This window comes from Mauremys mutica, chromosome 5 (genome assembly GCF_020497125.1).
Source record: "Mauremys mutica isolate MM-2020 ecotype Southern chromosome 5, ASM2049712v1, whole genome shotgun sequence".
Lineage (NCBI taxonomy): Eukaryota > Metazoa > Chordata > Testudines > Geoemydidae > Mauremys > Mauremys mutica.
In genome coordinates this window covers 131,050,568-131,065,566 of record NC_059076.1, presented here as the reverse complement: position 1 = coordinate 131,065,566, position 14,999 = coordinate 131,050,568, and the positions used below count along the sequence as shown (strand labels likewise).

The following is a 14,999-nucleotide window of genomic DNA, read 5'->3' as shown; positions in this document are numbered from 1 at the left end:
GCTGCTGGGACTTATAAACCACAAACTTAAAACCATGCTTGGACTCATGGGGAAAAGGAAGGCCCTCCATCAATACCACCATCACCACTTCCCATCTAATTCAGCAAGAGGATGCTTGCATGTGCCTCTTCTCACTGCTTCCAACACCCTAAAGATATACAGCTAAAGAAAACCAATGAGTACAGAACATGCGTACTAAAAGGAAAGGGAACTAACTGCCTTCCTATTGAACAGTTAAGGCATTCTGTTGTTTCATCATCGGCTCGCTGGCAAGGCACAGTTACATTTCACACAAGTAAATTAAAGATAAGATGAGCAGGGAAAAGAGGGACAGATTCTTCACAAAACCTTTTGCAAAAAGGTCAGCTCTAGCAGAGAATTTCAACCCTATAATGGGCCTTGGATAGTTTAGAAATCCTCCCTAACCAGGATGTATTTTATGATACTTATTCTAAGCAGGAAATTGTACATTCCTAGCACACAACACAGGCAATATTAGCATACGTTACAAGAGATGTGGTGCTGTTCAGGTACCTAAAGTCTTAGAGGAAAAAACGTTAAGAGATGAACTTTAAGAAAAAGGGGGGAAGGGGAAGCTAAAATAAAGAGATCCTATCTGGACTCTCTTTGGTTTGAACAGGCACATACTCAAGTGTGCCTGTAGGGGAGCCACATCATTTAAAAAACAAGACCACAGAATGTAGAGTTCACTGGCTGGAGGAGAGGAAAAAAAAATTAAAAAAAACCCTCTCCAAGTATTTTACAAACATATTATATGGAGATATAGCTATCTTACAGAACTGGAAGGGACCTTGAAGGGTCATTGAGTCCAGTCCCCTGCTTTCACAGCAGGACCAACTACTGTCCCTGACAGATTTTTGCCCCAGATCCCTAAATGGCCCCCTCAAGGATTGAACTTACAACCCTGGGTTTAGAAAGCCAATGCTCAAATCACTGAGCTATCCCCCACCAAATTCTAACGACCAAATACATGTGCTTGTCTACTTACCACTACATATTACTGACATTTTAAAATAAAAGGCACCAGATAGAAATTGCAATTATGGAAGGCTTAGTAGTCCAGGTTTCTTTTACATAATATTTAAAACCTAAGCAGTTACAAGGTTTCCCCCCTCCCCCCCAAAGAGAGGCTAAAGGGACAGTAATCCTACTGATATTTCTCTTTGCAAAGAACGAGAGAGAGAGAGAGAGAGAGTGTCCATTCAACCTAAATGAGAAGCAAGGCTAAACCAACATCAAAAGACATTTATACACTATTAAGTCAAGTCTGATTTCTCCAGCAGGCGCTGCAGTCTTTCCCCTACTTTTCAGTCATGCCAAATAATGTGAAGAATTATAATAGCATATGCCTATGTCTGATTCCAACCTATTAGGTAATCAGTCTTGTTTTCTTGAAGAAACATTGTGGAAAAGAATGTTACACGAGACTCTAAATAGCACCGAACATTTCTAACAGTAAATAAAATTAGAGGTTAAAGGGAAAATGGATACGGTGGCTGACAGTATATAACAGAACTGTTAGATATGCATGTCATCAGTCTATTAAGAAGTCAGAAAAGCCTTTGCAATGGTTCAATCTAATCACTTGCTTTTGTCTGCTTGATCAATATTGGAAGCAATAAGTAAATAATTATTAATCAAAATAAACAATAATAAATTTAAGTTTTAAGAGAAACAATTATGCCAATAAATCAAGTAAACCCATGTCTGAAGCTCTAATAAACACACTGAATGTGATTTTAGGGTAATCTTTAGCAGACCAAAGTTTCGGTCAGGAAAAAATGTGTTATTTTAAACTAGTGCAGCTAAGTGTGGACACACAAAAATGGACACTGGTTTAAATAACAAACAAAACATAAACACAGCTTGTTGAACCAGTGTAACTCTGTGGTTAGACCAGGTCTATGTATGTTGGGACATGTGTGTGCCCGAACGCTGACAGCATGCCCAGAGCCAAAAAAGAGTTTTGAAATTTGACTTCCCATATATTTGTATCTAAAGAATCACTCCTACACACTGGCTCATAAAAGTACACTCATAAAAACACATCCTTTTAAAGGGCTTACTATGCTGACTATTCTAGGGTGAACAGGCATAGCTGAATCATCCACGGTTAAAGTTCCATGTCAATTAACATTTCAATATTGAAAAGGACTCTAAGCTAGACAGTAGAAAGATGTTCTCAGTGTACCTATTTATAATACAGCACAAAGTCCATTTTAAGTGTTCTCAGTGATTAAATTTGTACATTATTAAAAAAACTGTGATGGACTAAATTTATATTATACTGTAGCATCATGCCACCAGTTCTACTGTTAAGGTTCAACTGGCTATTCCATATCTATTTTCGGCTGCTTATCAAAAAATGTTGGAGGCTGAGATGTGTCAGTTTCAGTCCTATGGAGAATAATAAATAATAATAATAATTAAAAGAAAGAACACGTGCACGTGCTGAGCCATTCACAAGCTGGCCAAGTGTGAAAAGAGATGCATCTTCCAATGTTTAAAATATTAATTTTTTATGCACTCTGATAACTCAAAACCGGCTTAAACTCCAAGCTTTCTATGGATTTGTTCTGAAGCATGTTACATGGTTTTTATATGGCAGAAGAAATTTGGTTCAGGAAAAAATGTAGTTGGTTGGGAGGAAAAAAAAGGGGATATAGGCATGAGCAGATTGTTATCCTCAGCTGTATACTGTCTAGTGCAAGTTTTTGGTGGCCTCAGCATGCGGTCACCAACTCTTGCTGGTGTGCATTCTGACACTTCTTCCTAAAATACCGGTACTTAACTAACTTTAGGAAAATAAATATGCACCTATACACATCCAAATCTTTAATTTATTTATGTAGGGGTTTTTTTTTTTTGGAGTGGGGTGATTCAATAATAAAAATAATGCACAGTTGTCTCTATTCTTTACTGGGACTAAACAGAATATCACTTTTCACAGCAGACTTGACAGCTGGCCAGGAGGCTGTGAAAAATTATTTTTATGTTTGTTAATATCATTTTTCACAGCCTCCAACCTAGCTAGCAAGTCTGCTGTGAAGTCTGCACTAGTAAGTTTGCTGTAAAAAGTGATATTAACACAACAAACAAACATCACCTTTCACAGCAGGCTTACTCGGTCTGTGCAAGCCCCAGCACAGCAAGCACTGGGGGAAGGGGGGGCCTGGGGTCCCAGAGTTGAAGCCCGAAGTCCCACCATCCCCAGGAAGGTGGGTCGGGAACTCACTGGCCATCTGGAGTCCAAGGTTCCCCCAGCATGCCTACATGTCTCCAGATGCGGTGCAGAGCACCAACCCCTGCTGGTGGCATTACCGAACACCAAGGCAGCTGTATACAGTAGCAATGGGGCGGGGAGTAGCTGCTGCTTTGCCCTCCACCACTCAGGAGGCTGTCCTGTCCGCAAGAAAAGCTACTGGTGATTGCATGCGGCGCGTGGCCACATTTGAGAAACACTGGTCTAGTGTTAGCCAAAGATTAAAAAAGTAATAGCAAAATTTTTTTTTAAGTGCATCAGAAGCAGGAAATCTGCTAAACACCCAGTGGGGCCGCTGGACAATCGAGGTGCTAAAGGAGCACTCAAGGACGATAAGGCCATTGCGGAGAAACTAAATGAATTCTTTGAATCGGTCTTCATGGCTGAGGATGTAAGGGAGACTCCCAAACCTGAGCCATTCATTTTAGATGACAGATCTGAGGAACTGTCCTAGACTGCGGTATCATTAGATGAGGTTTTGGAACAAATTGATAAATTAAACAGCAATAAGTCACCACGACCAGATAGATGGTATTCACCCGAGAGTTCTGAAGGAACTCAAATGTGAAATTGCAGAATTACTAACTGTAGTCTGTAACCTATCATTTAAATCAGCTTCTGTACCCGATGACTGGAGGATAGCTAACGTGACGCCAATTTTTAAAAAGGGCTCCAGAGGTGATCCTGGCACTTACAGGCCTATATGCCTGGTACTGAAGTCAGGCTAACTGGTTGAAACTATAATGAAGAACAATATTGTCAGGCATATAGATGAACATAATTTGTTGAGAAAGAGTCAACATGGTTTTAGTAAAGGGAAATCACGCCTCACTAATCTAACAGAATTCTTTAAGGGGTCAACAAGCACGTGGACCAAGGGGATCCAGTGTACTCAGATTTCCAGAAAGCCTTTGACAAGGTCCCTCACCAAAGCTCTTATGCACATTAAGCTACCACAGGATAAGAGGGAAGGTGCTGTCATGGATTGGTAACTGGTTAAAAGATAGGAAACAAAGGGCAGATATAAATGGTCAGTTTTCAGAAGGGAGAGAGGTAAATAGTCATGTCCCCCAGGGGTGTGTTCTGACCAGTCCTATTCAACATATTCATAAATGATCTGGAAAAAGGGTTAAACAGTGAGGTGGCAAAATTTGCAGATGATACAAAATTACTAAAGATAGTTAAGATCCAGGCAGACTGTGAAGAGCTACAAAAGGATCTCTCAAAACTGGGTGACTGGGCAACAAAATGCAGATGAGATTTAATGTTGATAAATGCAAAGTTATGCACATTGGAAAGCATAATCCCAACTATAGATACAAAATGATGCGGTCTAAATTAGCTGTTACCACTCAAGAAAGATCTTGACGTCATTGTGGGTAGTTCTCTGAAACCATCCAGTCAATGTGCAGTGATGGTCAAAAAAGTGAACGGAATACTGGGAATAATTAAGAAAGGGACAGATAATAAGACAGAAAATATCATGTTGCCTCTATATAAATCCTTGGTATGCCCACATCTTGAATACTGTGTGCAGATGTGGTCGCCCCCATCTCAAAAAAGATATATTGGAATTGGTTCAGAAAAGGGCAAGACAAATGATTAGGGGTATGGAACATCTGGACGAGGAGAGATTAATAAGACTGGGACTTTTCAGATTGGAAAAGAGACTGCTATGGGAAGATATGATTGAGGTCTATAAAATCATGACTGGTGTAGAGAAAGTAGATAAGGAAATGTTGTTTACTACTTCTCATAACACAAGAACTAGGGGGTCACCAAATGAAATTAACAGGCAGCAGGTTTTAAACAAATAAAAGATAGTATTTCTTCACATAATGCACAGTCACCCTGTGGAACTCTTTGCCAGAGGATGTTGTGAAGGCCAAGACCATAACAGGGTTCAAAAACAAACTAGATACATTCATGGAGAATAGGTCCATCAATGGCTATTAGCCAGGATGGGCAGGGATGGTGTCCCTAGCCTCCGTTTGCCAGAAGCTGGGAATGAGCGACAGGGGACGGATCACTTAATGATTACCTGTCTGTTCATTCCCTCTGGGGCACCTGGCACTGGCCACTGTCGGAAGACAGGCTACTGGGCAAGATGGACCTTTGTTCTGACACAGTAGGTCCATACTTATGTTCTTAGGTCTACTTATCCTAACCAGGTACAAAAAGTGACTGTAAAAATGGCATGAGGCGGCCTCGTGTTTATTGTTTAAGACCTTATCTATACTGGCAAAGAGTATCAAGAATCCTAATCGTAACTGATTACTTGTTTGTATTACAGTAGTGCTAGATGCCCCCGTAACACTTTTCTGGGGTACCCAGAGTTGTGAGGCATCCTATCACCACAACCTGCCCTTAGCGTGAGGAAGTCTTGTATGTGCCTGCCATGGATCAGCTCCCTGAAACCACCAGCCTCTGGCAACATGAGTAGAGCTGCTGAGCCTTCCAGGCCTGACTCACTCTGTGTAGATTAACGATAGGCACACATCAACCACCAAGTCCTCTGAGAGTCCCTCTGGAGCGCTCAACCCCGTTCCTTTCAAGGAGAGTTTCTGCAATTGTTTAAATTTATATAGTTATAGCGTACCCTCCTGGGTAGCAAAAAGATGTATCAGATTTAATGTAGAGAGGCTCTAGGTAGTTGCAAATCAACATGCTTTAATGATTATATCAACCAATGATAATGCATCTTTCCTTAGAAAAGAGCGGAGGTACAAATGGAAAAGTAGATTAAAACTGAGACTTCAAAAGGTGAGGCTTTCCGCTTTGTGATTTAAAAATCAATCCACTCTAAGATAAGAGGAAACATGAAGACGACAACTTTGGAAAAGATACACCATGACCTCTTATGTGAAGAAAAAAAAATGTGGAGTGACAATATGAAGAGAAAGAAAGTATAAAGATTTTTTTTAATAGTTTATTGAATAGCAAGTTGTTGTTGCAAGCCCATACGGTACCCCAGTTTTCCTCTTCACCTTTGGCTTGTTTCGTCAATCAGGATCAGCAGCTCTTGTTCGTCTCCAAGCATTCTTGTCAAGTGCACCTTCCAGGCTGACATCAACCTTCCTCATGTCACAGACTCATAGAAATGTAGAGCTGGAAAGGACCTCGAGAGGTCATCTAGTCCAACCACCCTGGCTGTGGCAAGACCACATAAAAGCAGACCATCCCCTGACAGATATTTGTCCAACTTGTTCTGTCCAGTGGTTAACTATCCTTATAGTTTGAAGCTTTTTACTAATATCTAACCTAAATCTCCCTTGCTCCAGACTAAGCCCATCATTTCTTGTCCTACCTTCACTGCACAAAGAAAACAATTGATCAAAGTCCTCCCAATAACAGCACTCAACAGTCATCACATGTTATTAGATATCCCTCAGTTTTGTCAAGATTTAACACTACTAGTTTCTTTTTAAGATTTCCTTAAGGTAAGGTCAGGTTTCCCTAGGTCAGGTTTTCTAAACCATTTATCTTTTTTTTTTTTTGCTCACCTCTGGACTCTCTCCAATTTATCCACATCTTTCCTATGCACGGTGTCCAGAATCGGACACAGCATTCCAGCTGAGGCTTCACCAGTTTTGAGTAGAGCAGGATAATTACCTCCCACATCTTACATACAACACTCCTGTGAATACACCCCAGAATATTAGCCTTTTTTGCAACTGCATCACATTGTTGACTCATACTCAATTTGTGATCCACTATAATCAAGATCTTTTTCAGCAGTACTATTGCCTAGCCAGTTATTCCCCATTTTGTATTTGTGCATTTGATTTGGCCTTCCTAAATGAAGCACTTTGCACTTCATTGAATTTCATCTTGTTGATTTCAGATTAATTCTCTAATTTGCTAACATAGTACACTTCTACAGATATAAGGCAACCCGATATCACATGAATTTGGATATAACACGGTAAAGCAGTGCGGGGGGGAGAGGGGACTGTGCACTCCGGTGGATCAAAGCAAGTTCAATATAATATAGTTTCACCTATAACGCGGTAAGATTTTTTGGCTCTTGAGGACAGCATTATATCGAGGTAGAGGTGTATTTGCAGCCGCTTGCAGGTTTGGTGTCATCTGCAAATTTTATATGCACACTCTCCACTCCATTATCCAAGTAATTCACGAAATTAACAACTAGCATTGGACCCAGGACTGACCCCTGCAGGACCCCACTAGATATGCCCTCCCAGTTTGACAGAAATCATTGATAACTACTGAGTACAGAGTTTCAACTAGTTGTGCACCCCCTTTAGTAATTTCATCTAGACCACATTTCTCTAGTTTGCTTATGAGAATGTTACGTGGGGCTGTGCCAAAAGCCTTACTAATATCAAGATACATCACGTCTATAGCTTGTCCCCCTTGAGTAAGCCAGTAACTCTGTCAAAAAAAGAAAATTAAGTTGGCTTGGCATTATTTGTTCAGATCTGTGTTGGATATTCTTTACAATCCTATTACCCTCCAAGTACTTACAAGCTGATTTAATAATTTGTTCCAGTATCTTTCCAGGTATCAGTCAAGCTGACCCATCTATAATTCCCCAGGCCCTCTTTGTTCCTCCTTTTAAAGATAGGTGCTAGAGTTGTCCTTCTCCGATCCTCAGGGATCTTCACTTGTCCTCCATGAGTTCTCCAAGGTAACTGCTAACAGTTCTGAGATTCCTTCAGCTAGTCCCTTAAGTACCCTAGGATGACTTTAATTAGGCCCTGCCAACTTGACTACATCACTTATCTAAATATTATTTAGCCTGTCCTTTCGCTATTTTGGCTTGTGTTCCCTTCCCCTTGTTTAATATTAATTGTACTAAGTACCTAATCATCATTTTTAGTCAAGACTGAAGCAAAACAAACATTAAAGACCTCAGCCTTCTTGAAGTAAAAAGTTATTAGCTCTTTCCCTGCTAGGGTGAGGACCTACAGTTTTTCATCCTTCTCTTACTCCTAATGTATTTTGAGGCAATAAGAAGAGATTCTTTAGGTTCCTTGCTAGGTATAACTCATTTTGTGCCTTAGCCTTTCTGATTTTTGTCCCTATACGCTTGTGCTATTCTCTTCTACTCCTCAGCAATTCATCCATGTTCCCACTTTTTGTAGGATTCCTTTTTGATTTTCCGGTCATTAAAGAACTCCTGATGGAGCCATACTGGCCTCATATTATCCTTATCTTTCCTTTCCATCAGGATAGTTTGCAGTCGTGCCTTTAATATCATCTCCTTTGAGAAACTGCTAGCTCTCCAGAACTACTTTTTTCCTTAGATTTTCTTCCCATTGGATCTGACCTACCAGTTCTTGGAGTTTCTTAAAGTCTGCCTTTTTGAAGTCCATTCTACAGCTCTCACCTCCTTCCTCTCCTTAGAATCATGAAATTTATCATTTCATTGTCCTCCACCTTCAGATTTGCACCCAATTCCTCCCTGTTGGTCAGAATCGAGTCTAAAATGGCTATTCCCCTGGCTACTTCCTCCACTTTCTGAACAAATAGTTGTCCAATACATTCAAAGAACTTAAAATGTCCAGTGTGTTTTGCCATATTACTTTTCCACAGATGTCTTGGTAATTAAAGTCCCCCATTACTACCAGGTCTTGTGTTTTGGATATTTCTGTTATTTGTTCTAGAAACACCTGATCCACTCCCTCTTCCTGATTTGGTGGTCTATAATAAACCCCTACCATAAGGTCATCCTATTTTCTTCCCTTTTATCTTTACGCAGAGACTTTCAACTAGTCTGCCTCTCACCTCCTTCTGGACCTCAGAAGGAGCGTATATATTCTTGATGTCCTGCTTCAGCATCTCAAACCACATTTTTCCAGATTTTTGTCCTGGGACTACTAACTCTTGTACTCTCGGGCCCTTTCCACAGCAGTCACGCAAAGTGGTTGCAGATCGCTTCCAGACAACCTACCATTATAGTGATAAACTACCTGAAGACAAAAATCCAAAGGGCACATGTGACTGGCACAGCTTCTACAAATCAGCTGATCGATCAACTGTTTGCCATTTGCTCTTTACAGATATTAGTTAATAGTCTTCTCTAGAGGCTTAATCCCAGCTAATACCCCTGTGGTTTTTATACTGTAAGTGTATCTAATACAATCTAATGTCCTGCAGGAAATGGAATAGTCATACTGCAGGGTTGTTGTTGGGGTTTTTTTTTTTTTTTTTTTTTTTTTTAAATGGTCTAAGGAAAGGGGTTTGGGTGCCTCCTGAGCATGACCGCTAATTTCTGTTAGTGTTGAAATACAGATTTTTGGGGTGGGGGCGGAGGTACAAATGTGTGTTGGCTTGGATCTCTACATGCATTACAGAGTGCAGATAGGTATATTTATTTATACAGCTGTACTTTAACTGATTCCTTCATTTGACTTTAGGGGGCGGGGGAAACAAAACAATGTAATATGGCGGTCTCCAAGATACTTCCTTATGTTACGGTGTAGTTCATGTTTACCAGAACAGTATCACTGAAATTCTAAAAATAAACTGCAGACTTGGTTATTGTCTGGAAGTTTTGTAATATATAGCAAAGCTGGTAATTATGGGGGGAAATTCCTACTGTTTGGAATACACTACTCTATATAAAAATAAAAGTGGCCCCTACCCCACACTTCACCAGTCCAACTTCAATGCTTAAGCTTTAAAATTTACATCCTACTAAGATACATTGATGATTTTTTTTCTGATCTGTAAAACAGTGTGGTTGATACCAATGTGGACAGGTGGGTGAGATTCTGTGCCCTGCATTGTGCAGGAGGTCAGACTAAGATGATCATAATGGTACCTTCTGACCTTAAAATCTATGAGTCTATGAAACCCGAGTCTCTTCTCCTAGGAGGACTGCCTAACACAGCTAGCAACCCCCCTCTGCCCAGACAGTACTCAACTTTCATTCCTTCAAATTCCAGAATGCAACAACGGAAGAGCCTATCAATAGAGCTATTTTTCCATCTTGTTTAGTAGTTGGGCTTAGTTCCCAAGCTAGTATTTGCTGGGTACATTTTTCAAGACCTGCCTGTCCAAGAGGAGCATTTACTGGATAACTGTCTTGAGTGTTTGCCTCTCCTCACACCTTTATTAGAAGGCTCTCTCAATTAAGCAATAAATTGTCAATCCTTTGAGGAGCTGCTTTATACAGCTTTCACTCTATATTTGGAACATAATCTTCAACTGAAATTAGAAGTAAAGATAACTCAAGTTTTAACTAAAAATATCCTACAGACATGGAAATTCACAATGATAAACTTAACAAGAGTCTAGGAGTTTAGATAAGCCAGTCTTGAAGGAATAACTTGAATGTTATGAGAGTGTTTATACTTACCACACCTAATGAATAGAGCCCTGCAAATCTGCTTTATATCCATGGATAACTGCAGACCATGTTTGCAAATCATGGATGGATGTGGATCAAAATTTTGTATCCGTGCAGGTCTCGCCCATTAGTATTGGATTCATTGGTAATCTGCACTAATGACTAGCAAAACCTCAGTCCCTATCAACCTCCCCATCTTCTCCTATATCAAGGAGTCCAGCATTAGATGGTCATCAGCAACATACAGATGAACCATATGGCTGATTCAGTTGCATCGAAATGGACCAACTATGGCAGCCAAAAGAGAAGCTGCTCCAAATTTGGGTGGGAGGGGGAAACCACCACCACCACAGCCACCCTGAGATATTGCAGTGAAGCACCTCAATAGTAGGTACTTTAGCTATGACAGGCTGAGCTGGTCAGCCCTATATCAGATAGCCATCTTGCGTAATCATTCCCCTTCATGCCAAGAAAAAAAGGAAACCCAATAATGGCCACTCTTACAGTTGTCCTATAGATACGAAAGCCTCAATATATTTATCTATATATCATAATGATACAACTATGTTATTCAAGGTAACTTTGGAGCTGAAACAGCAACCTTATATGTTTCTCATATTTTGCTATACATTATATCAATCTCCCATCCACTCCCAGCTATTCCAGGAATGTCTAGCCATTTTTTTTTTTAAAGATTGAGTTTTTTTTAAAAACACCGAATATTCCCATATGATTTCCTCCCCCCACTAGAATCCTGATTCATTTCAATTCAATCATGCAATATCTTCACTTACAACACAGTGTGTGCTTATCTACATACATATGTGAACAGTCTTTAATGCCTCAACATTCCATATAAGTGGTGCATAATTTCTAACCTTTGAGTTAGTTTGCCATGCATTAGCATTTTACACAAATTATTTCACAACACCAGGATTTAAATGCTGATTCTTTACAATAAAGACAATCAAGGGCATGTTGCAAGATCATCAAGTACAAACAAGAATAAGTTTGTATCCATCTTACAGTCAAAATCAGCAACTTACGATCAAAATCATCACTGTGCAGAATAGATTTATTAACTGTGGTTTTTATACAAAAAAATATGTTCAGCCTCAAAATCCCTGTGGAAAAGGGACTAGGTTAACGTGAAATTGTATGACAGATGTTATAGAATAAGTGTTATTAAGTAGAGTTGTATGATGGAGTATGTTGTTGGATGATGAGCAAAATAACATATGGTGTTTGCTACACAGATACAGAGGCTTGGACTCCTGGACAAAAGTTTCACCAAACCTTCCCATTTGGAACTTTAGGCGTTTGAATTTGTCAACTGGCAGTTTGTTTTTTAAAATATTATTTTTAAAAATGTTTTTCCTAACAGAGTAGCTGTTAACCAGTACATACTAAATATCTTCCCAAAAATCCCTTAAAAAGCAAAAAAAAAACCCTTATGTGAGTGTCTCTTCCTGATGCCCTGTCCAAGTTTTGTAAAGGGAGCACAAAGGGATGTTTGTTTCAGCAAGAGTGGAAACTGACTTAGGCTCCAATCCTGTAATTTAAAGCACACAGGCAGAATCCTGCACCTGCATGGAGTTCCAAAGAATTCAGGGGGCCTCTCCAGTCTGTCCATATGCTATCAGTTGTAGGATAGAAGCCTGACAACTAAGGGACCAATTCTTCAATGGTCTCCAAAAGAGCAGATCCCTGCGCAGATCTGCAGTTACTTCAATCTGTCCATTCAGCGCTCACTGCAGGATCTGTGTCTAACTTATTACACAGGGATACAATGAAACTTGTTACACACAGCAGTGCCAACTACAAAGTAAACAAACTGTAAAGACAAAGAGAATGTTTTCACAAATCTCTTTCAGTTATAGTGATCTTAGGTGTTACTTGTAACTATTAGAACCACAAAAAGTTTTCAGGCAGAATTGTGATTTTTAAGTTTAAATAAACTTCATAATTTTGGGGGTATTAGTAGGGTCCTACCATACCAAATTCGTAGCCATGAAAAACACATCATGGACCGTGAAATCTGGTCTCCCCGAGACATCTGGTCTTGTGTGTGCTTTTACCCTATACTATACAAATTTCACAGGGGAGATCAGTGTTTCTCAAATTGGGGGTCCTGACCCAAAGAGGAGTTGCGGGGTGCGGAGGGGGAGGGGTGTTGTAAGGTTATTTTAAGGGGTCCTTACTTCTGCGCTGCCTTCAGAGCTGGGCAGCCGGAGAGCAGTGGCAGTTAGCCAGGCACCCAGCTCGGAAGGCAGTGCCCCACCAGCAGCAGTGCAGAAATAAGGGTGGCAATACCATGCCAGGCCATCCTTACTTCTGCACTGCTGCTGGCAGTGCCTCTGCCTTCAAAGCTGGGATCCCGGCCAGCAGCAGTCGCCACTCTCCAGATGCCTAACTCTAAAGGCAGCACCATCAGCAGCAGCAGCAGCACAGAAGTAAGGGTAGCAGTACTGCAACGTTCCCTAAATTAACCTTGTGACCCGCTCACAACTCCTTTTTGGATCAGGACCCCTACAATCACAACACCGTGAAATTTCAGATTGAAATAGCTGGAATCATGATATTTATGATTTTTTAAATCTTATGACCGTGAAATTGACCAAAATGGACTGTGAACTTAGACTTTAAAGAAATACCATTTGTTCTTATCCTTTCTAGAAACTCCCCTGTTCATTCAGTGCTGGCCTTATGACATACAGGACTCTCAGCTAACAGAGGAAGGGACTTTAATTTTAAGGACTTTAGTATTTTAAGAAAGAGTAACAGATGACCACCTCTGATTTTGCTGGCTGGCACATCTCCACCCAGCCCCCCAACAATTGGACCTGCGTGTTCACACTCTGCTCACCATTTACAGTACTGTAAAACAATTATGTCCTAAAAAGGAAGTTTTCTCCATTACACGTTTAGTGAACTTTATAACTCTCACAGATTTCTCTCTCTCTCTCTCTAAAAAACACAGGCTGTCAGCAACAGGTGTTAAGCGGGAGAAGGAAAAGTATACACAACAATCGCACCCAACTTTTTTTTGAACAGCTACAAAGTTCTGCTAAAAGACAAGCTGACCTGTCCCATCTAAAGTGCCCCCCCCCCCCCGGAGGGTTGCCACTCACGGGAGACTGCCTGACAAGGCGCTGACATGGCACTTTAAATACCTTTCCGGACCTGACAAGGAGCTCAGCGTAGCGCAAGAGCTTGCCTCTTTCACCAACAGCAGTTGGTCCAATACACGATGTTACCTCCCCCACCGTGCAGCTCTAATAGGATACTGAAAAGCAAGATAATGGACTAGAGCACTGGACTGGGACGCAGGAGAACTGGGCTCTTTTCCTGGCTCTGCCACCCGCCTACGGAAAGTCACTTCCCAGCTCTGGGTGCAATTCCCCCCCCCGCCCCCCTCAGAGGGAGAGAACGATCCCAACTTCACCTGCAACGCGCTTGGAGACCACGGGCTGAAGACCCCGGTGCGAGAGCCAGGAATGGCTCCGAACCGGGACGTCCCGTTGGCAGCCCCCGCCCCCGCCCGTCAAGGCGGGACTAATCGCTCCCCCCCCCGTTACCCCAGGCGACAGCTACCCACGGAGGATCCCCGGCGCTGGGGAGACCCGGGAGGGTCCCAACAAAAAAGCAGGAGCTGCTGGCAGCCCCCCCCCCCTCGATGCACAAAGCGGGGGGCGGGCGCTAGCCCAGCCCGGAGACACCAAGCCACGCCCGGGGGGGGTGGGGCAGGGGCGCCCCCCGGCCCAGGATCCGGCCCAGCCGGGGGAGGGGAGCCACGAGGCCTCCCCCCAGCCCCGGCTCCCGGCCAGGCCTAGCGCCCGCGAGGCGCCGAGGGCCCCTGTCAGCGCGGGGCGCGGGGCTGCCGCCAGGCCCCGGCCCGGCCCGATACTCACGGAGCAGGAGGCGGCCCAGGAGGCGGGAAGCGCCGCTGCAGTGAGACATCGTCTCCTTCGCCAATGACACGGGGCCCGAGCGGCGCGCGCGCGCAGGCGGCCAACGAGAACGCCGGAGGCCAAACCCCCACCCCCTACAGCCGCCTTGGCCGGGACAGCCCCGCCCTGCCACGGGGATATGGGGCCCGGCGCTGGCCCGGCCACCAATCCCACATCCGGCCCTGCGCGGCGGCGCCGCAGCCGGCCGGGAGGGGTCCTCGCGGGCTGAGGCAGGACCCCCACCGCGCAGGGGGTTGTGGGGGTTGTAGTTCAGTGGTAGAGGGAGGGGAGGGGGGAAGAGAAGGCTGAGGGCTTAGGGGGAGGGGTAGAGGTGAGGGGGAAGGGCCAAAAGAGAGGGGGGATTTTCATCTCAGACTCAGAGCAAATCAGGTGTAAGGCTCCTTTCACCATCAGTTCAGCCCATCCCCTCGTGGCAAAGCATGGAGCC

At 42.8% G+C, this 14,999-nt stretch overlaps 1 protein-coding gene across 1 annotated transcript in view; it reads right to left on the bottom strand.

Moving 5' to 3' along the window:
- Positions 1-14,665, bottom strand: part of SUCLG1 (succinate-CoA ligase GDP/ADP-forming subunit alpha) — a 31,833-nt gene extending 17,168 nt beyond the window's left edge. The window contains exon 1 of the mRNA XM_045018656.1: positions 14,513-14,665. Coding sequence (XP_044874591.1) covers positions 14,513-14,561 — 49 coding nt within the window. The 5' untranslated portion in view covers positions 14,562-14,665. The remainder of the gene's footprint in view (positions 1-14,512) is intronic.
- Positions 14,666-14,999: the final 334 nt, after the last annotated feature.